The sequence below is a fragment of the Scomber scombrus genome, chromosome 4 (genome assembly GCF_963691925.1).
Source record: "Scomber scombrus chromosome 4, fScoSco1.1, whole genome shotgun sequence".
Taxonomy (NCBI): Eukaryota; Metazoa; Chordata; class Actinopteri; order Scombriformes; family Scombridae; genus Scomber; species Scomber scombrus.
Genome location: NC_084973.1, coordinates 23,927,249 through 23,954,094, shown reverse-complemented (window position 1 = coordinate 23,954,094; position 26,846 = coordinate 23,927,249). Strand labels below are relative to the sequence as shown.

At 38.3% G+C, this 26,846-nt stretch overlaps 1 protein-coding gene across 1 annotated transcript in view; it reads right to left on the bottom strand.

Annotated features, from left to right (window-relative positions):
- The window catches only part of tmem8b (transmembrane protein 8B), a 39,796-nt gene that overhangs the window by 2,067 nt on the left and 10,883 nt on the right, over positions 1 to 26,846 (bottom strand). Inside the window, exons 6-12 of the mRNA XM_062417896.1 lie at positions 23,474 to 23,856; positions 16,998 to 17,094; positions 15,139 to 15,262; positions 12,700 to 12,842; positions 11,160 to 11,338; positions 9,434 to 9,580; positions 2,272 to 2,388 (exon numbers count right to left, since the gene is read on the bottom strand). Coding sequence (XP_062273880.1) covers positions 2,272 to 2,388; positions 9,434 to 9,580; positions 11,160 to 11,338; positions 12,700 to 12,842; positions 15,139 to 15,262; positions 16,998 to 17,094; positions 23,474 to 23,856 — 1,190 coding nt within the window. The remainder of the gene's footprint in view (positions 1 to 2,271; positions 2,389 to 9,433; positions 9,581 to 11,159; positions 11,339 to 12,699; positions 12,843 to 15,138; positions 15,263 to 16,997; positions 17,095 to 23,473; positions 23,857 to 26,846) is intronic.

Genomic DNA, 26,846 nt, shown 5'->3' with positions numbered 1-26,846 from the left:
AGGGAGAGAGTCAGGCAGTTAACTTTGATTTGAGGAACAGGGGGAAGGGACACTTCATAAATCTACATTGGTTTTATCGATTCGAATTTGTATTCATTTCCACTACTCCAACATAAAGTCCATCACAATCATCATAATCGACTGATAAATTGCTCGTCTGTGATTGGCCAGTCACTGCTTTAGCTTCCACTAAATATAATATATTTTGTGTTGTTTGATAGTAACTGGCTATGATGTCTGACAAATTACTCATTCTTTCTGCAAGTGCAGTACAGACAGACTTGGACACTGAATTTCTCTCTAAACAGCATTTAGAGAGTTCTTGATTATCGCATTCATTCACTATTTTCATCGGTTCACAAACGCTGATTGCTTGCATTATATTTTCTTCCCAAAACATTAAAATAAAGAATCCCTACATCGTCAAGGGAAATGTAAGCCAATTAATGAATGACAAAAATAATTACATGCATTCTAGCAGGGAAATGGTTCTGATTAAATGATTATGCTGTATACACTTTAGGTTAAGGATTAATAATCTACAGTATGTGAAGCCAAGTGAAGGAAAACATGAACTGTGTTTTTATTGCTTCAGTGCCTTTGGAACTGCACATTTGTCTGGTGAAGACAAACAATTTCAGATGGTCTTTTCGTGCATAAGTCTGGGACCTCATTTAGTCTGAGGAATTAGGGATATTTGGCAATGACAGATCTGAACTTCTCCCCTTCCTCTTACTGTGCTCGACATCCCTGCAAAGCAGCAGACGCTCTATGCCCTCCGCTTGACTGATCTAATTCAGTTGTGTCTGGGAACATCCAGAATGCCAGGCTTTGCAGAAACATGACAAGTTGAAATGAAAGGGCCCTTGTAGAAAATGTGCAGCGTTCAAATTCAGAAGTGCAGCGTTGAGGAGGGAATGCTGAAATGCAGACACACGCTACTGAATAGCTGATAAATAATGAAATTTCGCGTAATCAAAGCGCAAGCCCAGGTTTGTCTTTAAAAAACTGCAACATTATCACTTGATCCAAGTGGCTTTTTAGGGAAAAGTTATAACTGCAGCCTGTCAGCATGTGGTTTATTGCCATGGGATGATCAGAGATTATTCTTCTCTGTTTCATCATTTTGACATTGCGCTGAATAAGTGTGGATCTACTTCCTTTTCCATTCTGTAGATATTGTCACAGTATACCAAACCATGATATCTGCATTTTATATCTTTCCAATAACATATATCAACAAACCATCTATAATTGAATTGCAAAAGCTCCAAAGCCTAAAGAAAACCAGCCAAATAGTGGAAGCCAATGACTTTATGTAAATCTCCAAAAAGATTCATTTGAATGAAACAGTAGCACCGTTTTTGAATTCTGAAGGACTGTTGTTAATCTCAGAAGAAAAGAGTCTCATCTATGGTAAAATATACTGTCTCCTACCGTTGGCGCTAAAGCTGAAGGGTTTACATGGTGGAATTAAACAGTACTTCATCTTCCACAGTTTCTGTAAGATTCGTCAGTTCACAGAAAGAAAACTCTGAGAGCTACAACTCCCACACTTTATTCAACGCAAAGCTTTCTCCAAGGAAGCCACAAACCATGTTTTCACACTCATGTCAGAGGTTTGGTTTTAAAGGCTTTTTTTTCTTTCTAGAACCTTGCCTGAAAGACTATTATTTTTTATCTTCTCAGTTCAGGGAGCACATTATGACTCGGAGAAGAGTCAGTGAAAGTACAAGCTGACTTATAATGGAACTACAACCCATGACTAATACCCGCAGGCTGCAAAACTTTTAAAGCCCCTTCCATGCTAATGTACAATAGCTTCATTGGTCAGAAACCCACTGTTTTTAGCCATGCACATGTTCCAGCCCTATGTTAGCCTAAATGACGGATTAAGTTCTTTTACACTTAGTGACATGAGGAACAATAGAGTGACGGCTCTGACACTCTTCATCCGCATGTTTCAACAAGCTTGTCCATGAATGTCAAACACACATTATGTATTAAAAATAATTATATTGTATCTTGTGTAAAAAATAGCCCCTGTTGAGCAGTTTTAGAGTTTTTTTTAGACTGCATGTAAGATTTTTGGAGGAGAAATAATCCAGCCTAATACCTTTAAAATACAGTATTCAGAGGTGATTGATTTCTAATTTCTAATTTCAGGGGCTGCTGTTTTCAAATGCAAGTAAACTCATTATGGAACAACCCTTCTTTTAGATAAAGATTACAGTGCTATTGCTGTGGAGTAAATATATGAATTGTTCTTACCCATGCCACCGCCATGATGCCAAGAGCAAACAGACTGGGTCCCAGCAGGTTCCACAGACCGTGACGGTCCAGCTGCAAAGCCATGGACAGAGACATGGCCCCCAGCAGATACAGCACCTTGAGAAAAACCACATAGATCAATAATGTTTCTTTCTAAAGATTGTTAGCCTTGTACTAACTCCAGTAAACAAGAAGATGTACTGTCAAGAAACAGCACATCTTTGCTTTTGGAGTAAAAGAAAATACTGGTTTGGGTCTGTCAAAATTGAAATTTTAGAAAAAGCTTTGTAGTTATGTCACAAATGCCTTCGTAATGATTATTAAACCACAAAGAGTATGTGGACTGTGCTTTCATTATCTTTTCTGTTCTGCACCTGTGTTCTGTTTTCTTTCTCAACAAGCTCAGCTGGTGCCATCATACAGGTCTGCACAAAAAGATCGAAGAGGCAGTAAAAGAGAAATGTGTCTTACTGAGGAAAATATTGTTGTGGGTGCAAGCCAGTTCAGTGAGGTAGGTTATGTGAAAAATGAATAGTACAGGAAGTACAATTGAACTGGGAAAACCATGGATAGAAATGGTTAGTGCTGAAAATTTTCCAAATATTTCTAATTGTCAACAAATACCATGAAAAGATCAAAACCAACAGTGAATTGATTCTACAGACAAGTATTTTCTGTGTAGCTAAAGCCTGATGCAGCCTATTTCTTAACACTATGTGTCATAGACCTTGCGTTTTTGTCCAAAAACACCTCAGTGAGCTGCACCGTTGCAATGGGTGACATGTTCCGTCATTACCAAGATCATAGGCAGTGTAGTTTACTGTGTAAATACTCCCTAGTGCACCAATATTCCCTAGTGCACCAACATGTACTCCCTAGTGCATTTGTTGGGAATAACAATAGTCTCCCACAAATACACTCCTTACAACAGTGCCCAGCTGTTTAAAGTAATATAGCCTATATAGCCTTAAAAGATAAAACTATATATTTGTGAGCTGTTTTCAGTAGGAACCAACTGGTTCCACAAACAGGGCAGGGAAATCAACAAGTATGAGAAATGGTTTAATGCACTGTTGCTCTGTCTTTTCACGTGATTTGGTGACAATAAGAAAAATATAAAATAATGCCAGCCTGACTTTTACTGATGGCATGCAAATCCGTGTTAAGAAAGGTAAAAGAAAAACATCATGCAATCATCACACAAGCATCATACATCAGTGAGAAAGATGTCATCACAGAAAATAAGTGTGTCTATTGAGCTCTGTTAAAATCAAAATTGGTATTTCAAAGTGCTGATGATCTCCACTCAGGCTTACAGATTGACATTACAGCTGAAATGGATTAGTAAATTCATCAAATAGTATATCAGTAAAAAAAATAAGCATGATGTTTGTTGAATCTTTTTAGTCATTTTTCAAGCAAAAATTACAAACAAAAATGGCAAAAATAAGATATTTGAAAACATCACTTTAGACGCTGAAATCTATTTTATGGTAATAAAACATAAACTGAATTTCCTCTCTGTGAGTGAGAGCCACCTTATAACAATGAAAACTGGAAGGGTACAGATCAGTTAGTAGCTTGCAGATCTCTGACAGGTGTGTACAGTGAAGATGGCAGCGAAGATAACAGAAACAGGGATTTATTCATCTCGTATCATGTCTAACTTTAGTGGATCACAACATATCAGGTATGAAATGAATCTCCAGATTCCCAAATTCAAGATGAGACTGAACTTTTCTCTGGATGTCAGTTTTTTAACCACGAGAAAGGCCAAAATGTGACCTACAACAGACAAGGTTAGCCTTGTCTGATTGCTAGAAATGTCTTTTGCTATGTCGTAACACGTATTGTAAAATGGCAAGGACTGCGTAAAGGACAAAAGTATAAGCTCAGAGAGAATCTTATTAATATTTATTTGAATTCACAACACAGCCTGATCTCAAGGTACAGAAAATTGGCACTGATTGATCTAACGTGGCAACAAGGCATGATTGGTTGTCCCTAGAGGAAACAAGAGTCCACACTGAAGCAGTTGTTGATCACTTGTGGGCCCTACAGGTCGGTTAAAAGGAGTGAGGAGTCAGCAGTCAATGGCGATATAAAACAGAGCAGTCAATGGCGTCATAAAATAGGGTTTTCAAAAACTGTGTATCACCGCAACTACGAGTGGTCCTTGAGCATACAGACATTAATGTCCACAAAAAATATAGGCTGATGGTCCAGTAGTATGCAAGATTAACTGTGGACAGATACACACACACAGACACACAGGACCAAATGCATGATCCCCTCCAGGCTCACGCCTAGCAGAGATAACAAAACACTAACAATAAAGGGCCCATTCTATAAATAATACCAGTTTAACTTTTTTTGTCAAGCTCACAATTTGACATAAAGCCACAGGATATAAAAGAGATACATTGAGTAGGGAAAAAAATCAATAATGTGTGCTATATTTGCTTTGGGAAAACTTCAGCCTGCCCAGGATGCCTGGGGTCTGCATTCTTCTGTTTGGTAGGGAACATGAGGAGAAATTGGGGATTTTCAGGCATGGAGGGGATGACCTGCCTGCAGAACAGGACTAATTGGCACAGAGCAAGGAGGAGAGCAGCAGTGTGGTGCAGCCCGAGGACTCTGTGCAGCAATAGTCATCAGTCATACTGCACCGCTGGATAAAAGTGTAGCACCCAAACATGCATGTATACATGTACTATCTGTAGGCATGAATGCATGGCTGCTCACAGGCAGGGGGTTGTGCTGTAATGAATCATTATCTGTCATTGTGACGGACGAGGTTGTACAAATTCATGTAGGTAGCCTATTTTTATCTGCTGTATATTTTTTCATGCTTATCAACATAATATAGACCTATACTGCGTTTGTGTATGTGTGGATTACAACAAGTCTAACGTCAATGTTGCAATAAACCGCCTCACAAGGGACACTAAAGGCTTCTGTAGACTGTACAACAACAACCATCATGTAAGTTTATTGCTTGTCACGTTGTGCGAGACACCTATAATAAAATTGTGTATTGGCAATCTGTGTCAGACTGTATATTCGTTTGAAGCATGTCAGATTGTGCCTAAATGTATGGTGAATCATAGCGATATGCTGTTAATAGAAGAAAAAATCAAAGATCATGAGCTTGTGTCATCCATCCGCACTGCTTTGATGTTTTAAAAATACAGCTGTCTTTGGTCGCCAAACCTCAGTCATTGGACATGTCTTACAGTACAATCTAGATTTTGGATTGACCACCAAAGATTTTACCACGTTTCTCTCAAGACTGTAAACTTTACTGTAGTCTCAGACAGTCCAAAATCACACAGTGTAAAGGGGCCTTAAATAATTAAATATAATTTGAGCATGTATGTTTAATCTTGACTTTTGTGAACAGTGTACTGTATGGCGCAGAGCAACTAAGCACAAAGGCCCCCTTACAAACTTTGAAAGCTTTTAACTGATTCTCATGGTCTTTCACTACATATAAGACTTTAGATTTTCTTCACCACATTAACAGGTGTAAATTATTAATATTGAAACATCATGTGAAACCTGCATTATCGAATGCACTTTCACAGCTTTCTGCTCTGAGGCTCTCCGCAAAGCTCTACTTATATGACTGGCCTGCCTTTAATATTCTTCTTCCCTGTGATTGGTTAGTCTGCTCTGCATTTAAACCAACATCAAGGTGTCTGTTAAAACTGCCTATTTTCACTGTAGATTGTTTGTCAGCTTGCTTATTTGTTGGACCCTTTGTTTATCTATTACACTATTTTTTTTATATTTGTTTAATCATATCAAAATTAATAACAATATTGTAGCACCACAAATTATTGTCCATCTCTAAGAATGATGGATTTATAAAATGTACAATAATTCTTTGGTACATTTCTATCCAAACACAACCTCCTCTAATAAAGGATAAATATTATATTGATTTTAAGGATAATTAAGTCTGATGGGAAAAGGACTCACAATCAAATTTTTTTTTTTAACGTACCAGGTTAGCCAAACATAGATGGAAGAGGAAACAAAGGAGACCCAGACAAACTTTTTGGTTCAAGTTTGACTTATTGCACTTAGTGTAATTATGTGCACACACATTGTTTTGTGCTATATGGTGCTTTTGTCCAAAGCATTTATAGTTTTTTTTGCCGCCTATTCACCCATTCCCACACATACCGGGCAACCTGTGTTAAAAAACAGGTTCCCCGGGAGACTATTGGTGCAGTCGTCTGTTCACCCTTTACACAAACGACTGCACCAATAGTCTCCTGGGCAAGCTGTTTTTTAAATGTTCTGACGACACTGCCATTCTCAGCCTGCTTCACCAGAACCCAGACCCGTCATTGTACTTCACGGAGGTTAATACATTTGTTCAGTGGTGTGACGAGAACTACCTCATCATTAACATCAAAAAAACTGAGGAGATGGTGTTTGACCCTCGGTCAGTGGGGGTTCATACGCCACTGTCCATACACAGGTCAAAACAGATCAAACAGGTCACATCTTACAGGAATCTGGGTATCCACCTGGATAACCTCTTAAGCTGGAGTGATCACGTAGACCATGTATGTTCCCGTTTACAGTAAAAGCTGTATTTTTTACGCAGACTGAGGGTGTTTGGTGTAAGCCAGAACATCATGTTTTTATTTTATCAGGCAGTGATGGAGAGTGTCATCAGGTATGGGATGACGGCGTGGTTCGGCAATCTCTCCACACAGTCCAAATCTAAGTTGCAGCGCCTGGTACAGACTGCTATGAAAGTGATGGGGAGGACTGAAAAGCTCTCCCTTCAGTCCAATCATGAGCAGTCTGTACTCAGGCAGGCGCAGAAGGTATTGTCGGACCCGTCCCACATCCTTCAAACGCAACACGAACTCTTGCCTTCTGGCAGAAGGTACAGAATCCCAAAATGCAAACTGAACCGTTTTAAATACTCTTTTGTACCCACCTCCATCAACATTTTAAATAGATCTGTATGCTGAGGCCTGGGAAGTGTGCAATCACTTGGTGTTCTGTTTTTTTTAAATTTTGCTTTAATCTTTCATTGGATGTGTCATGAGTGTGTATGTAGCCTACGTGTATGTCTTTAGCTGTTATATGTATTTTATGCGTATTTATTGTCTGTAAGGGCAGCTACTACTATGCACTAAGCACTTTGAGTCCATGACAAATTTCTCCTATGGGACAATAAAGAATATTCTATTCTATCTATCTATACTCATGCACAAATGGTCACAAGCTACCGTGCGTGGGTCTAAGGAATTACTTTAGTGAGTGCAATGTAATCATAACCAACAGAAAATAGAGCCACAACTACAAAGACTTAAGTTGTAATAAAGTGTATCTTGTTATCCTTTAAGCTGATTTGGACACAATAACCTTCAGCCAGTTACGATTGAAGCTCTTCCCTTACTGTATGTGACCCATAAAATGTCCTTGCAGATATTTTGCTAACATATTTGTGTAAACTTTTAGACCTTTGAAAGTCAAAAAGTCATACAGTATACACAGTATCAGGTGCTCCTGGGTCCTTCACCCTCTGCTGCTGCTTTGGTCATGGACATAAACAAACAAACAAACAAACAAACAAACACAAACAAACAAACACACACACACACACACACACATACACACACACACACACACACACACACACTGTCTCTCTCTAGTACACAAACGCACACAGTTCCACTTGCCAGTCCTGACATGTGCGATTTGATTAGTGACTGTGTACTGCAGCGCTCAGCAAAAATGAAAACTCTAGAGGACAGCAGATGTTCGTACACTCTCCCTCCCTCCCTCTTCTCCCCCTCCTCTCACCCTCCCCTCGCTCTGTCTCATTTATGGACACGAACACACACACACACACACACACACACACACACACACACACACACACACACACACACACACACACACACACACACACACACACACACACACACACACACACACACACACACATTCCCTGTGACTGCTCCATCTTGGTGAGCAGCCAGGGAATGACCCAGGGAGAAGGTGCACCTGTTAGTGTTTAATGTTATCCACCGCAATATGTCAACAACCAGAGAATTTAGCACCACGCATCACTGATTCTACCACGCTGATCGTTCAATTTAGGACTAATAATTTAGGCATATGCACTACTCATTTATAGCTCTCCTTCATAGCTCTACAGCTCACCTTCTCCGTCCTCTAATTTGCTTGCTCTTTGCTTGTTTGTTTATCTCAAGTTGTCAGCCACAAACATGGAGCTCTCAGTTTAGGTGCTGCCAGGCTGCACCACACGACAGGAGATATGCATTATGGTCAAAGGATGTCTGGTTCCAGTCCTATGAATGTGAAATTTTGTTGACTGGCTCAAATAAATCTGGTGTTGCTCTGGCGTTGTTCCTGGTTGGAGAGATAACCAGGCCAATTTGAGGGTGAGCAGGATTACTGTAAAGGTTGTGACATTGGCTGTACTCCTCTTGGCTTTGCTGTCCTACTGTTATATGAGGTGGTAGGTATGATGTTAAATCTCTGTCAGCTGATGATTAAACAGCAGCAGGTAGTTTAAATGCTGTGGTAAAATTATTTTTTGATATTTTCACAACTTAAGAGTTGGCAGTACAATAGAGTACATTTTCTATTTGGATTCAGTCACAACAATTAGTGTAAATAATGTGTACGTTGGTCTGTATTGTTAACAGTGCTGTTGGGACAGGTGGTATTGTTTTTACGTCACACAGTGCGATTGATTCAGGTCAGCACAAGTGGCATGAGCTGTTCTGCATACTAATTGAGGGAGCACAAATGTGACACTCAGGTTTTGAGCTTTTTTTATTCATCTATGTTTAACAATTTATCTAAAAATTTTGATTTTGAAGTTCTACTGACCTGTATGCAAGTGAAAATGATCTGCTTGCTCACACCGTCTACACTTTGTCATGACTTAAATGTATTTAATGCCGAACACATACTGTAGCGTACATCCAAAATACAAGCTTACACATTTTATTAAAGTAAAAACTAAATGGATTTTCATTTAAAAAATGAGGTCAAACATTACCTGCTCTGACTGCTCTTTTACAAACTATACTTGTACTAAAATAGTCTATTGTCATTCCAATCACTATACCTGTATTTTATTACAGAACAAACCTACCTGTTTGATGATGGACTTTAGCCTGGCCATAGCGATGACAGTGACCCACACTGACATGAGTGACCCAAGGAAGTCGCAGAACTGCAGGACATCATACTCCATTATGCAAAAGACCACAATGCCTGGCTGGTCACATGCATGGTAGAACTGCCAGGAAAAAGAGAAATGGCAGTAATTAGACCAACCAGATGATGTCTCAGGAAAATAACATAGCATAGCTGCTAATAAAATGGGTTCGGGGAAATTAAAACAAATCCTTTGAAAGTAGAAAATGCACTCTTTTCTAATAAATGGACGCTTGGTGAGTTTTTTTCTCTCCCAACATCCAACTATTATTTGACCAGCTGGATCTGTTCTGGTTGTGATTCCCATCCAAAAATCTGAAACTACATGTTGTGATTAAATATACATGAAAACTAGTTAGCAAGCCAGCAGAGAAGTTTGCTTAAAATAATGGTAATACATTTTTATAATGGTAAATAATGGTTATAATATCTATTATAATGTCTATATGTACAAAATACATTTTAATAGTTAAAATACTTTGCCAAAAATAATGGATAAATGGTGGAAAAGTCCAGGTTCAACCACTTCAAGTGATAGTATACCAACGCAGACCTGACCAAACCAACATAAACAGATCTGACAGTTCAGTTGCATGAAAAAAACATATTTGAACAATATCTACTTTAAAATAATGAATTGTGTTAATTAACATATTCTAATTTTAAATCAACACATTTGTGGCATGACAGGTACTTGGGTTCTTCTGATAGGGCTGTGGGGTACAAAGAAAGTCAAGAACCTCTTGTTTAGCCCAACTATTTCCAGACAAAGTAAAAGGTCTCTCTGGTTTGGGTTGAATGCAGCCCCAATTGGATATTCTATTTTAATCCATATCTTACGAAAACAGTCTGTTCTCACATTTCTCTGAAAACATCTTGTGCTTTTACATGCTTAAATTACTAGTTAATAGATGTCTTTTTGAAAAACACAGTGATTATTTTCAACCACAACTAAACAAACACTAGACGCTTGGCTTGTGAGTCACCTTTTCAGTATCTTTTAAAACATGTATTGCTGGCTAGGGCAGTCCAAAGAAAGTACTTATTTTACTCCTCTAAATATTGGTCAGGTCACATTTAACCAAATCTTTCCTTCTTCCGTCCTCATAAAATATTTGAGCTGAATTCTTTATACTTTATATATTTGCCAGGCCAAATACGTTAGATTGTCCAATGTTTACATCCATGATTGCTACATCGCAGTCTTCTTCTCCTTTGTCTTTGTTTGTCCATTGCTATGTTTCTTTGTACTTTACAGCAATGGACTGTAAATCTGCAGAATAATGTGACACCAGCGGCAGAATGTATATTCACCCGCCTCACATTCACGTGAGTCCTTGTGTGCATACTTGATACAAACAAAACAGAGATATACTCGTAAAAACATTGCTCCACAGCTGCTCCAGTGGTCAAAAAGTCCACAGGGTACTTTTAACTCACTAACATGCATTTAGAGTTAAAGGAAGAGCTGTGCTTATCATGATGAGCATATTTCTTTCTACTACAATAATGATAATTTCAGTAATGAAAAAATGTTGTTTCTGAGGTCTCATGAGAAAAAATGAGCAGCTGCACATAACCCAATAGTTTATGCTGGTGTAACACCCAGATATATTTTAAAGGATAGTAGGCACCACTTTGATTTTGTGGCAGTCACTCACAGTGGAGAAGAACATGGTGAAGATATAGACTGAAGCTTCCAGCAGGTAGTGGCTTCTGATTGCTATGGCCACTGGCGGGACGAACATCAGGTTACTGAGACAGAGCAACAGGGTCGAGAGGAGCTGGAAACTGTAGGAATAGGCCTCCGAGTTGTCTGTGCATCCCCAGCCATCCCAGCCTAACATACACACACAAACACAGTCAGTACTGTATGCTGATACAAGAAAGTCAAGATCTAAGAGAGCAGAAAGCTTTTGTTTCCACAGCCTTTGTAAGTTCGAAAAGACTGGAAAGAGAGTTGTTTCGGTCTTCCTTGAACTTTAAACAAACTTTAGGAGAATTCAAATCTTTAGGCTGAACAGACAATAAAAAAATCTGCAGTAGATGAATCGGTTTGTTTCAAAAGCCCATCCCTTTACATTATCTCTTAAAATGAATAAAATATTTATCTCCAGACAAGATGAATGCTTCATCAGCCCCACAATTCTCAGTAAAAAATAATAAAAAAACAGATATGTGAAGTTGTTTATCCTGAACAATAGAATCTCGTGGTGTGAACTTCAGTGTTAAAACATCACTGCTTTGCCACTTGAATTTGATCCTTATCAAGTGGTGGATTGGATACGACAGTATTAATTAAATATTTGTGAGCACTGTTGAATGGAGGGTTTGAGACAGGCCAAGGACAAGAGCTGAATGCAAAGCCCCTGCCAGGAAGCAGTCACATATATATGAAGTATGACAATGAATTGAACTGAAGAGCAACCAGCTCTAGTAAAAGAAGATCAAAGGCAAGGCAGGACTTTAAAAAAGCCTCCGAGGACAGGCTTTGTTTAGTTTCCTAAGCTCATCTTTTATTGAAAAGCTGTTCGTAATTAAGAGTGTGTTTTATTGTCTTATCAAAAAGGCTTATACTAGAAGATTAATACTATTGTATGACTCATTGGGCAGTGGCACATACAATTTAAATTCTGTATTTTCAATCCATTTCTGGTAAAATGACCCATGTTTCCCACCTTGCCCTTTCCCATTTTCTTGTCACTCTGAATGATATATTTTCCGACAAATTAGAAATCCTTTGCAGCGGTGATGACCCAATTTCCCTACAGAAACTTTTATCTTATGTTGTATGCAAAAAAGCTTTTGACTACTGAAAATCACTTCCAGTTATTAATTCATTATCACACTTTTTGCTAATTATTAATTACCGATTAATAATTAAAGGCAATGTTGAGTGCATACCATATTTATAGAATTATTTTTCTACATCAATCAAACAACACTCTTTGTTTCTGTCAGTAATTGCCTTCCATAGCTGGTGTTTTGTGAATGTGGATGTAATTTGAAAATAAAAAGGACAAAAACATAAAATCAAAAGTATATATAATTAGACCGCCTAATCTGAATTTAGTTCACACCCACATTATGGACAAATTCAAATCAACAAACTAATAGAAAAAGACTTCATATAAGCCTGGAAAATACTGACAATACTGGCAATTTAATGCTTTGCAACAGAGTTTTAGAGTAAATTGTTACCTGCTTTGCATTCACATGCGGCATAAAGGTAGTTGTTGGTGCGCAGAAGCTTGCACTGTCCATATGTCCCACAGTCATTGATGCATGGTGTCAGGTAGGAGCGCATATACACCTCGGCAGTGACATTGGTGCACGCTTCAAATCTGGAAAAGTCAGACAGGCAGAATATTAAAGGAGAATGAATAACATCAGTACTGAAACACTGATACATTTTTTACAGTATGAAGATAGAAATTTGTGAAGGTCGTCCTTCCAAATGGAAATCAATTTACATATTCTGCACTTAGATGTTTTTATTCATCAGTGGTTGTTTTTAGGCATGCTAGGGGCATGGCTCTAGTGATGGAAATGTCTGTCCATTAGTCCATCAAACAACTTGGTCCAGACTGAAAAACAGTAATAGCTACTGGATAGATTGCCATAAGATTGTATACAGACATTCGTGGTCCCCAGAAGATGAGCCCTTAAACTGTGATAGTTTAATCTTCAATAGGTAGGTGGTTAAATTAGGTACACTGAATTTTCACAATAGTAAGGAAGAACTGTCCATTCCTTCTTAAACCACTTCATCTTAATGCTCTTTTTCTATTTTTAAATACATATTGACCATACGGCACAATGTTTTGCTGAGAATAAATGGCCTGTTAATGATTATGGTTGATTTTTGTATCTTTACAGTGTAGATTTTTATGCAGCAATCTGTCCCACAACTGTTCAATGAACCTATACGTAGTTTGTTTATCTCAACGTTACATGGGCTGAAAGAAAAACCTGCTTGCATTGCCACTTTAGTAATTGTTAGATTCTACAATCAGTCACAGAGAATGAAACTCCAGGAGGTAAAAAATGTGCTTCTTTGCCTTTAACAGGAACCCATCTTTTAATTGACACAGCTGTTCGCTTCTTTATTTTTTAAGCTATATCAATCAACTTAATTGTTTCCTTGAAGAGCACCTGTCATTCACACTACATATCTATTTTCCTTTCTAACAAGACCTGATTTATTTTACCATGCAGTAATCTAACAAATAGCACTGTGAAAGCTTTCCCACATTTCCATATCACGGCAAACCTCTCACGTGAGAATGAGTCCATGTCCCACACCATCTGTTATTATCTGTTATTCAAATTCAATTGGAAATCCCAAGTGGGTTGGAAAAAAATCTATTTAATTTTGTTCTTTTCCCATTTTCAAGCTATTAAGCATTCGCCAAAACAACTCAATCTGCTGAATAGCTAATGCTTAAGATTTTGTGAATAACATTACAAAAACATGGATAACTTAATGGAAACATTTCCCCCACATTCTCTTTCCGACATTTCTCACAATGACCTAGAAGAACCCTCAGTAAAAGAGTATGTGCTTATTGCATTCATCTATGGATTCAAGTGTACAGTTAAGTGGTGAAAACCTATAGAGATTACCAGACATTTTCTATTCAAGAAAAGATAAGAGTTGTGCTCTTTAATAAAAAACCCCAACATGGCTTGTAGTTGAGATGCATTCTGGTCTGTTCAAAGTACTGGATGTGGAAAATATAGTTTTTTTCTACCTGTGTGAATGTTGAATGTTGGTACAAATTAAGAAGGAAAGGCTTATTGATTCTAAGAGTCTTACACCAAAATTTGAATGTCACAATTTATGTAGACACATTGTATCTGCAGTGAAAATATCCCAATGTCATTTCATATTGTTGTGTTGAACAAGAGAAACACACTGAACACAATAGATGCAGGAATTGAATGTACCCTGCTATAAGGTCTGTGCAAATAATCACAAATCCAAACAAAAACACATTTATTAAAATGAAAATGTGGTTACATGAGATATCTGTTTTTTAAGGTTCAAAATATAACCCTGTTCCATGTCATATGCTAGGTGTTTACCCGAGAAACATTTATGAAGCCAATCCCAAATGTATCTGCTGGGTGACAGATGGGAAAGGATGTGGCTGAATGAGGGAGGCCGCACCGTATAAACAGTGAGCATGGTGTCTTCATTAGAGTACTGAATTATTAATTAAGGTAAACAAACTAGGGATTGTTATATGAAGATGAGTTTTTAAGAAATATTGAATGTCCTTTTTTTCCAATTGTCTTCCAGTAATTGACAGCAAATATTGTCTCAGAGTGGTTGCTTTGAGAGACTGGAACCAAGCCAAAGAACTGATTATGGACTGTCAGAAATTCATTAACAGTCGTCATACGACTTGTTTTAACGAATTTCTGCTTGTAAATTATGTTTTGGGGACTTTCTGGATTTTAAATGCTCTCAAGCATACATTCTTCACAATTTTATTTCATTTTAAGGACTCTATCCTTTCATTAAGGCGTAGGGAGCCATATTTATCTTTTAATAATTCCTAAGGTACTGATGTGTTGTCTCCTGAAACAAGATGCAAACCTTTGAGGAACAAATAAGTGCAGAGGCAGTCTCACCCATGTTCAGTGGCACATAGAGAGCGCAGACTGAGGTACCAGGTGCCTGTTTGTGGGTAAGGGATCCTCAGCTTGGTGATGTTAGCAGAGGCGTTCACAGAAAGGGAAAAGCCGGCCACAGATTCTGCAACAGAGGAAAACAATGGTAGAGCAGGTTTTTGTTTCTGTAATGACAGATAATGCCCTGAAACAGAGTTTGAAAATGAAAGAGCCTGCACCCTTACATAAAAAAACACTAGAAACACTAGAAAAGGCAACATTTTCTGAAAAATAGCCATGGGAACATGTTTCAAGGCAGATAATGCGATATGTGTGAGTTGGGGTATGGGGCTGTAAAATGTGCATGAGTTGTGCAAGAAGTAAGTTGGGTACTTTGATGAACATGCAATATTTCTCTATGAAAGTATAATAAACTTCTAAGAAAGGAAATTTGGAACCTCTGATCCACAATTAACCACTTACTGAAATCAAAATATCATTAAAATATAAACATAACCAACACTAATTAGATGAAAATTAGATTTTATAGACCATTTATGTCTTTTTAACCATGACAAGGGATCTCTAGGGGGAGATAGCAGCTCAACAGTGTATGCCACACAGAAGTGGTATTCATCATCTGAAAGCTGGGAACCTGAAGATGAATTTGCAGCTCAGAGCTGTGTGTCAAGTTTTCTAGTCATAAATCTGTAGTAAACATTGCATTTCGGGTAGGTGCCTTATTGTTAGTATACCTGGGAAAGCCATACATGGTCTGAATGCCCAAAGTCTTTAGTTTATAAGTTTGTAGGGTGAAGCTTGTTGAAAAGTTTCACAAGAGTATGATTATCCTAGAGGTCACAATAGATCATTTTATTCAGTGAGGTCAAATGTTTTTTCAAAAATGATCTCATTACAATGAAATGACTACTGTGGGGACTAACATCATCACACAAGAAGACAATTGGGCTCACTGAATCCAAAAGAGTCTCAGCTTGCCAGTCGTTCCAAATGTATGCAATTCCAAGACTGTTTAGGAACCCCAGTATGCAGAAATATTCAAATACACCATTTTTGAATAGACAAAAATAACACATTTGTAGTACATGCAAAAAACTGCATGGCTTTTGCCCAAAACTGCATGGGATTAGTAGAAAGTGGGCATTTATATATATATATATAGGGGTATATAATATATAAGGGGGTAACCATCAAACCCAACCATCAAACCCATTTTGGTTAAGATACCTTGAGGTGAGAGGTCAAGAGAGAAAATGCAATGCCAGTTTTCCCTTTGCCAAAATGGAACTTTGGCTTAGGTCATGTAGTTTCATATTGTACCAGAATCTTTACTGAGCCCTCTATAGCTTCATATACAGCCTTGCGGGTCTTGGAGGGTTTATAGTCTTGAACATACAGGTCCTAAACCGTCTGCCAGGGGGTGCTGCAGCATCCTCCGCACCCCTATTTACCACCGCCATTGCTACTAAAATGTTGCTTTTGGATTCAAAATACAAATAAGGAACGGTAGTCAAATAGCAGTTGAAATGGAAGTGCCAAAAGAAGTTCAAGTTTTAGTCTAATTGTAAGCTCTGAGTGAAGTTGAAGCACTGAAAGGAGAAAAGAGTTGAAATGTCTGTAGTGTGTGGACGATAAATTGAGCTTGAAGTGTCAGTGAAGTTATACCAATTCAAGTGAATAAACTGAAATACAATGTTCTGTTAATCTAAATGTAAGCCCTGAGCTGAAGAAGTTATTGTTCAAATGTGACACCCATAAAGAAAAAGTATGAATTAATTCTAATGATTATATGAAATGAGTACACATTTTATTAATATGGCCATCTTGTTAAACAGGTTACTTTGTTAAATTTGACATACCTGATTCACATTTCAGTGATGAGTTTTCCCGCAGGAAGAGAGGCATGCCGTGGTTCAGGCAGCCAAACACTGTGACATTAGCACCTTTCAGTGTAGACTGCAAGAGGAAACACAAGCAAGCGTCACTCATCCATCTAGCCATCAACCATCTGCTGCCATCATGCCGGTGAGTTCACACTGTTCATGATTACTTCTGGTCTCATTTCCTCGCAGCTATCAGATAGTAAACTTTAAAACTAACAAATCAAGTGAAACTGCTTTCCTTCCGACAGCCCGAGGCACCTAAATGAAGATTTTGGCAGTTTATCACCTTAAACCATCAATGCTCATGCATTAAGAAAAAAATCCCAGAGAATTATTCAAGCGTTGGGAACTGCATATGCTTATACAAATTGGCTCATTCGGCTGACAGGTGAAAGGAAACCATTACAGTCTAATTTGTTGTATTGGTAAAAGAACAACAGGAGTACAGATAGAAGCAAGACATACCTGATGTGTTCATAAAGCCTGAGTGTGCAATTTAAGCACCAAATTTGACACTTCATAAATTTCAAAAACCCTTATAATTTATTCACATTGTCCCTAAACCTGAAACTGTCATTTTTTTGTCAGACACAAGATTCAGCACATTACAAGCATTTGCTTTGTGTTCACAGGGAAATACACACTCGTGGAGGGGATAAGTCTGGGCAATTATTTCTTGAATAAATAAGATTGCTATCGGCCCCCCTAGCACAAAATGAGCATAATGTATATGCAGGGAGTTGGCAAAGTTGTTGATTAATGCAATGACTCAACAAACACTTCGCCAGGTGCTGAGATTTCAGGCCTGCTAAACTCACCATCTGGCCTGTACTCTCTTGGTAGTAAGACTCAATCACGCCCACTGGCACTTCAAGATACCCCCCCCTCTCCTCCCCGTCCTCTCCCCTTTCGTCCAGACTGTCCTCCACAGTATGAAGATGAAGGATTGCATGGGAAACACTCATGGATAGACTACCAAGGCCCCTAAGCCAGACTCTCTTTATGAAGTGACTGTTAACAACATTTCTGGCTAGAAAGTCAAAAGAAAGGATGCTGTTGCCTTTACTGTATATCTGCCAATAATGAGTCCCATACTATTTTCATTACAGTTTTGTCTTTTTACTACTATCCCACAAAACAGCTCGACAAGGAAACATTGTCAAGGGAAGATCAAAGAAGGAATTTTATACCAAAAAGATTAAAATGTTGAAAGATATACACATGATTTGACAAACTCAGACTGCTAAAAAAATGTGCTGAAAAATGATCCTTTAATCCAGAATCGATAATGAAATGAATAAATATAACAGACACAAAACTCTACTGAGAAGGGGCCTTGTACATGTGTGACCCTGAGGGCCATGCAAAAAATCAAACAAACAAAAAAACACCACCAGTACTGTCATTTTTATAGACTGCCTTATTTATTCTGTATAACTGTGAAGGCACAGTACACGATGGCACGGCTGAGACAGGAAGAAATAAATTACCTCAAAGTCTTTCCTCCTCCTGGCCCACACTGAGCTCCACAGAGGGTTTATATGACTCAACTCCCTTTTTAGGACTCCACTGTTTTTTGAACAGTGTAATGGGCATACACAGAACCAAAATGAAAAAAAATACTGCCTTGTGTCACCCAGTATTGATATCCTGGGGTGTGCAAACAAAGTCCCTGTGCGATATTCAAAGTACTACTACAATCTGATGTGGTACCATTACTCTAAATCAGTATGATCAAATTGTAGATTTCTATTTCAAAACTCTCCTAAAATGAGATGAACATTGAGATTGAACAAGCAACCCTTTTTTTGTGCAAAAGTCTGGAAAATACAGATGAGAATATAATGGCAGTAGTTCTTAAACCCCTTTTTTAAAGTCTATGATCGTGGTCTCTTCTCATATTAAAGGATAGCTTCACAAATTTGTCCAAATTAGTCAAAGCAAGGCAATATTGTTTAAGGTTACAGTCTCTTTAGTGCCAAATTCCCTCTTTAGTTTATGATCCTTCTATAGCAGCTTAACATGAAAACAGTGTCAATTGAGGCAAAATATTTTCTATTTTCAGGGAAATGTTTACTAAAAAGACTGTAACTTTGGAAGATATCCTTTCAACTTGATTGACTCAGAGGGCTGAATATTATCTCCAGATGTAGTTTTAAAAACAGTTTTGCTAAAACAATAACTGTCCCCATCACTTACATTGTAAGTGCATTTTGGGGCGGTGGGGGTCTTCTAATAGCCAGTATGAACAGGAGGAATGATTACAGCGAGCAAAGCCTGTTTAAATGTTCATATAGATACCTGACAAATGTTTTAAGACACACTTGAAAAATTGTGAACCTGTCCTTTAACTCTAATTTTGTAACTGTCGGGTGCAAATCTTGTATGTCCTAAACTGTCACTTTACAGGAAATAAAAAAAAATCCAAGGACCAATCACATTGATTTATGAAAAAATAAAAATAAAAATGATGAAATAGAGATACAAGGTATCTTACTTATCCAAAACTCAGAATAAGCAAATCAAAGACACACTAAGATGGTAAAATGTTTCTTCGTCACCCATTACAAGCCCTATTTTCTCTTTTTCTTTTCATTTATTTTTGAGCTCTTCTGTATTGAATGCACTCCTGTTGTTGCAGTGCAGTGTCATCTTAAATTGCTTTAAGCAGATACAATCATGAGGCTTTGTGCTTTCAAATTAGTTTTTCTTTACGGAGAACAGAATAGCATCCCAAATAAGGCGAGGAAAAAACTGCTCAATCTGCCCTTATTCAGGCCACTACTTGGTATGGTATTGACTCAAATCCATATTGTTTGGTTTTACCTCCTTACGCCTTCCTGAATAAATCAACAAAGGGAAACTATGTACCCAGTAAAATGTTCGATGAAAAAGTTCATTTCCCTCATTCCAGCTATCCACCAGACTGAGCCAACAGAATCAGAGTTGATGTGCTGCTACACCAATAACATCCTATTGGTATCCTATAATCAGGAAACACCAGGAAACATATCAAATTTCGGAAGCCGGAGTGTTTTGTGATATGTTTGATCCCTGTCAAATCTCTCATCTGAAGCAGGAAACTCCTTGTTTGATACACTCTGCCTGTGTAGAACTGAAATCAAGATGGCACTGATAACTGTTGCGGCTCTGTCTGCCTTATCGTGCGCCTCCATCTCATCTTGTTTCCCTTCATGCAGGCTGCTGACCGTTCCTGAACAACCTGTGTCTTTGCTGCCCAGAGCCTGGGCTTTGAGAGAGGGTTTCAGACATTTCTATGTTGTCAGAACATGATGCGATCTGTTGTTAATTTATGCTCAATACTTGTTGTGCCTGCCTCTTTTTTGTGCTCCGTTTTTTTATTTCCATGCCTGGAATTCTTAATGGTAATTTTGTTTGGGTTTTATTTATTGCTGCCACTTGTAAAGCACTTTGTAACACTGTTGTGAGCATTCTTAGATTAATCACATTTAATGTTGTGATTTACATGCCTGATCCATTATGTAGCTGTTAGTTATAATTGAGAAATGTAAGTGGCAGAAGCATAATTCAATCAGTAGTGCTAACTTCCAACAAAGCAACGCTCAAGGTTACTGACTGAAAGCAAACTACTTCTGACAACTTCTGAGTTCAAATCTATTCAAAAACATTACTACAGAGCAGATGCTTCCACTCTGATCACAGAAATGCTGCAGATAGGAAAAAATGATTCATGTTTGATGAGTGCCAGTTTATGTCTGTTCTGTACTCGTGTTGCTTTTGCTTTGCTGTATTTTTCCAAGTGTTTTGCTAGTAACATGTGCCAGGCAGGACACAATGCCAACTGATGCAAGAACACGGATGAAGCTGGCTTGTTTATGCAGAGCACCATCCTAGCACATCCCAGTACCCAAAGTAATTAAAACAAACTCCATGATGAGTTTTAGTTTGGCTCAAAAACATATAAACTTTTCATGTATTTTCTAATTCAAATTTAACAAAGTGATTTAAATAAACTGGTTTTGCAAGAGCACTGCTTAGCAATATCAAACATTTATATATATTTTTTAGGTTTTCTTCATTTAAGTTGCTTCATTTCAACATTTTCGGCTCAAACGAAACAACCCCTTTTCAAACAAGTGTCACTGTGATAAAAACAACTGTAACATATAAGAGCCGACAAGGAATAACAACGCCCATTACAGCGCTTACAATTTCTTTCTCTGCGTAAGCCCTACCTAAAGAAAACTTTGAAAAATGGATCTAAAGCGATTAAACTGATCCAGTCAGTCGAGGTATCATTGGAAATAAACGCCATATGCATTCCTTTCACATCCTTTCACAGAGACTGATGCAAGGCAGACAAGCAGTTCCAGCTATTGTCTCCTAAAGCCCTGCAAATCTGCCAGAGTCCCCCACTGGCAGCGGCTGACTGGATTCTACGCCTGTGACAAGAAAGTGACGGATCATCGCTGAGGGGGGAGAAATCTGTCCATAGAATAATATAGCATGACAGCCTCTCTGAAGAATACATCTCACAGCTCATACGACAATCACAGCATACTCTCTCTGTGACATCTACAAAATCTAACCAACTATACCCACTTATGATTATACTGGGGCATAGGTTGGCGGGTTGGTGTGAACAGAGTCTATCCCAGCATGCATGCAACAGAAAAAACACCCAGATGAGGTTTCTATTACAGAAGCTAAAACACAGGTGTTCAGACTTGCTCCACACTGGACCACACAAACAGCAAACATGAGGATAACAGAAAGAAAAGGACCAGTGTCACCATTTAGGTTTTCCTCCTGTCTGTCTGCGAGGTGACAGCATTCAGTTACCCACTATGTCACACTAAGCAATTAATCAATAAACCATCCAATTAATTATTCAGTCAATTAATGTCATTTCCTTAAAAAATAACAATTTGTATTTTCCTCTGACATTTGGGGAAATACGCCTGTTTGCTTTCCTGTGGGAGGTTAGATGAGAAGATCGATTATCAATTTCATCTCTGCGTGCTCTGTAGAAATGAAAGATGTGTTTAGCCTAGCGTATCACAAAAACTGGAAGCATGGGCAAACAGCATAGAGGCTGCATTGCATCAGCTCTAAACCTGCTATATGTACATGTTGTACTGTATTTTAGCATGTGTTTGATTGGTTAAATGAGCAATTGCATTGAAGCTATTTTTGTGACCAACAGCTGCAACACAGCAATTTACACTGCAAGTGCTGCATAAACTTGCTGTGTGACACCTGCTTCCGCACCTCTGTTGCTCTGAACAAGCACTGTTTTTCTAAGAACTTTCCCTCTCGACTTTTGAGCAAACATACTGCTCAGAAAGATGGATATTCTGATATCTGATAATTGGGTAACCCCATCTGCTAAGGAAAACCATGGAAAGATACATTTTTCCTCTTGGCTGTATCCTCCTGCTTCGGTTTTTGTGCTATGATACAGGTAACCTAAAAATGTTCTGGACCAATGAGTACTGAATGCAACGAGATACAAATTTAACTACCAGGCAGACAGCGAAATATACCAAAATATTAACCAAAATGTCAGAGTTTGCCTTTGAACTGAACATTCAAAGATTTCTTTTTGTGCTTTCTGCTTGATCCTCTTGTTATTTCAACATCACCTGCCTGCGTTCTATTAGGAGTAAAATGTTTAAAAGTCCATCTGCCAGCCTGTAGCTCTCCAGTTTCTGACGGCCTGTAGACCTCCAAAGCACTGCAGGTGCTTTCTTAATGCCATTAATATCTGAAAGGCAGCCTAACAAACACACATCAAATCCTTTTTGGCTGATTTTTGCCTTCTGTTGATTCTGTATTAGCAACATATGTCACCAGCCACAAACATTGGCGCCTGTTTCATTGTGAACTTTTTCAGCTCCTACAGCAAAGACTATGACCATATGAGCATCCATATTTAGCAGGCTAGCTCAGCCAGACACTTTGAGAGCCCAATTATTCACCCTTGCTCGCTGGGAGATTTCCCCACGCTAACTGTTGCATATTTACCTCTGATTACAATCTTATCTACTGCAATAGCAAATCATGCAGCAGGTGAAGAGTGAAGGTGGAAAGAGAGCTCTACCAAACATCTTAAAACAAAATGTCTCCTTCAAGTATCCTGCAGATGACTAGTGAACATTTTTGACTGATCTGATTGACCTAGATTTCTCAAACACTGTCAAGATATAAAATTAAACATTAATTCAATCAAAGCTTTCTTTCTTACATATAACTGAAGCTCATTGAAAAAATAATCTTCTTTCTTGTTCTGTATGCAAAAGCAAACTATTAAAGACAGAACATTTGATTGCTTTGATTGAGTTTGTGGTGTTCCTGTCCAGCAATTTGAGTACTGGCACATTTCCAATTTGTTGTTATGAATTTGTGTTTAAATTTGAATAAATTATGCTTTTAAAACAAGCAGCAACAGTGTCATCAGCAGCACTCACCATGTTGAGCTTGAGTTCCATGTTGAGGACTCCTCCGCTGTCTAAAACTGGCATGAGGTTGATGGCGAACACAGCAGCCCTGTCCGGTGGAATCGATATATTTGGACCAAAGAAGACATAGAAGTGCACAGAGAAGGTGTCCAGCTCATTGCGCAGAGTCGGACGGATGGGCCAGCACTTGTTTGTGTCGGCAGTGGGGTTGAGGTAAATGATGCTGTCCTCCGAGGTATGCAGGTGACTGGCATTCTGCGACAGGCTGGGCAGGGCCGCCATTGAGAGCGTATCGGACAAGGAGAAACCCATCGCTGTTCCAAAAGACTGCGGCATATTCATTGAGGAGCCGGGTTGTGATTGGTCCTTTGACAAATTGGACTTGGAGCAATCTAATCAGAAAAGTAAGATATGACAGAAAATACCAAGAATGTGAGCTGAGCATCTTCAATGGTTCGATTCACAGGGTGTTTTAAAATGCACCTTGCAGCATCTTTTGCAATGTAATAATCCTTATCATGAAGTCAAACAGCCAATCCCTGGCAAATCTCAAACAAACAGGCAATAACCATGTCAGTTATTTCACTTGCGTTATTATGCATGCTACACAGTCGTTTGCAAATGTTTGAAATGATCCCCTTCGGCTGGTTTCCATAATGTAAACAGCAAGGTTCTGTTCTGTACACTGCTTTTTAATGAGACAAAGATTCACAGTAATTGCAAACAGTATGCTTTCACTCAACACAAAGCAACTCACTGGAAAATGGTCATTGATGGCAACTGGCAAAGTACCATCAAATACCACCAATCCCCAAGGGGAAAGGATTTCAAAGGCTTTTCTAGCTCAGCCTCGTTTGCATAGTGTTGTCTCTGAAAGGGTTTGAAGTATTTTGATGTCCGTTCAGGCAGCTGAAACACTCCTAAAAATACCGAGATACCAAAGAAATGCAGGCTCAAGGCAAATTTAACTTTGGTAGAAACAAGAAAAATCTGTGTAAAATCAGTAAAGACCCAAATATATACAGTAGTTCATGTTTATGTATATGTATGTGTGAGTGGGTGGGAGAGAACGGGGGGTGTAAACATAAGGTTTTATAGCATTCATAATCCAAAGATGTAGCATCATTTTGCTCTCAAATACAGCACACTCTGATTTAAGCTTTGAAGCCCATATCAGCAACGAGACCAAGACGGCATTCTTCCACCTGAGAAATGCTGTGAACTTAATTCCATCCCTCACAAAGCAGGATGCTGATAAACTGATCAATGCTTTCATCATTAACAGGTGGGATTATAGTAATGCCCTCTTCACTGGCCTGATAGGAAAGCTACTTCTTCAACAAACTAATTCAACTTCAAGAACTCTGTTGCCAGATTTTTAACAAAGACCAGGAACAGAGAGCACATTATTCCTGTTTTATCTTCTATGCAGTCTCACCCCTTTTCTTTTAGAATTGATTTTAAGGTCCTTTTACTCACATACAAAGCCCTAAATGATATACCACCTTTTTATATTTCTGACTTTTTCACCTTATCAACCAACAAGAGCCCTTACGTCCTCTGATGCTGCTCTTTTACCTAAAAGTATCCCACAAAACAAGCGTGGAAGTTTCTTTTAGCTACAGGACTGTGGAACAACCTGTCCAGTTACATTAGATGTACCAGAAGCAACACAAGACCTATTTATTCAGGAATTCAGTTAATATAGTACATTTTTATCTCTGTATATCTCTCTGCCTTTTTATTGGATTTCTAATTCTATTTTTATCAATTTATTCATTTTTTGTATTTGTATGTATTTTTTAATCTATTTTACCTTTTTTGTTTACTTCTGATTTTATTTGAACCTGTTCTTATTGTTTTATAATGCTGTACTCACTTACTAATGCATTCTGTTTTTAATGCTATACTGTGTCTATTGTATTTTGCTTTAAATCCACCACTGTACAGCACTTTGAGCTACATTTTATTGTATAAAAGGTGCTATATAAATTAAAGTTAGTTAAAGGGCAAGACACCCGCAGTGAAAATACTGATTGAACAACAATAATAAATAATAAAGCGTAGCCTAGTTTTACCAATACCTGTCTAGCCAGTGGCTAGATACCTGTAAATTGTACTGAATTCAAGTAAGGGCAAATATTTATGAGGAAGCTTATAACAACAATAACCAATACTGGCAAGAAAGAATAAGAAGGTGAGGACTCCAAATGATCTCTTCCCTGAACCTGAGGTGTTCTTCAATTTAAATCCACAAAGGTCAAGTAAGATCTGCCTCGCAGGCAGGGGGAAAGACAGAGTGTGAATAATTAGTGTCGGTGTTGCCATGGTGACAAAGTGCACTGTACAGTGTCGAACAGAGGGAGGGGTTTGCTTCATGGGAGTGGACTTCCCACAGATTTGTGAGCCATCCCTGTGGAGGGAGTATAAAGAATATCTCGACTCTCCACAACCCAAAAACAGCATGTAGCACTTAAGGGTGATATCACTGGCCTCTTAGCAATCGCTTATGAATCTCCTCAGTTTGGGCTCCACTCTTTTTCTTGAACAAGCCTCTGAATGGTCCGACTGTGTCTGGCTCCTTTTTCCAATCAAAACACAAATCCAAATTCGATTTCTGCCCCACACCTGTGAGAAGCACGAGCCTCTTGGAAACGCTTCCAAAGACATTAGGTGATTCCTGCTTTGATACAAGGACAAAATAACACCTGGGAATATTTTAAGAGCTCCTGTGCAAATTGAAAACCACAATCCTTTATAATTTGACTTTATAATGTTAGATTTTGGATATGATATGCTGCAGAGATCTGCTCTGAGCTTTTGCTTGGCCTAATTTATGAGTTCTCAGGTTTATGGAAAACCACCCCAGCATCATCTTAAATTACACATCAGAAGCAGCAGGAGGGAAAATAATGAACAACGTTGGAAGCAAACAGCTTGTAGATTGTGGTGATAAACATTATAGCAATTTATTCGAAAATGATGAGAGACAGGGGAAAATTCAACACATTACCTCTAAGATTGATCAAATAATTTTGTTTAATTGGCAAAATTGGTTAAAAAAAACTAAACTAATTTACAGGAACGTTCTGCACTTCACCGTATGAAAAGCCCTGATGGGACTTGTAAAGAAAAGTAATTTTAAGTAATTTCCACAAATTAAAACAAAAGGCAAGAACATCAAGGTGTTCAAATGTTGTGCTTGTCTTTTAAGTCAATAAAACATTATAAATCGAAAACCTATCCATGATTTTGTGCCACATTAGTGATTAGAGAAATAAACAGAATTACCTAAAGTGGAAAACCAGGAACTCATTACTAGTTTGAAATTCTGTGGCATTTGATGGTGATGTATCTCATGTAGCATATTATTATCAATGCA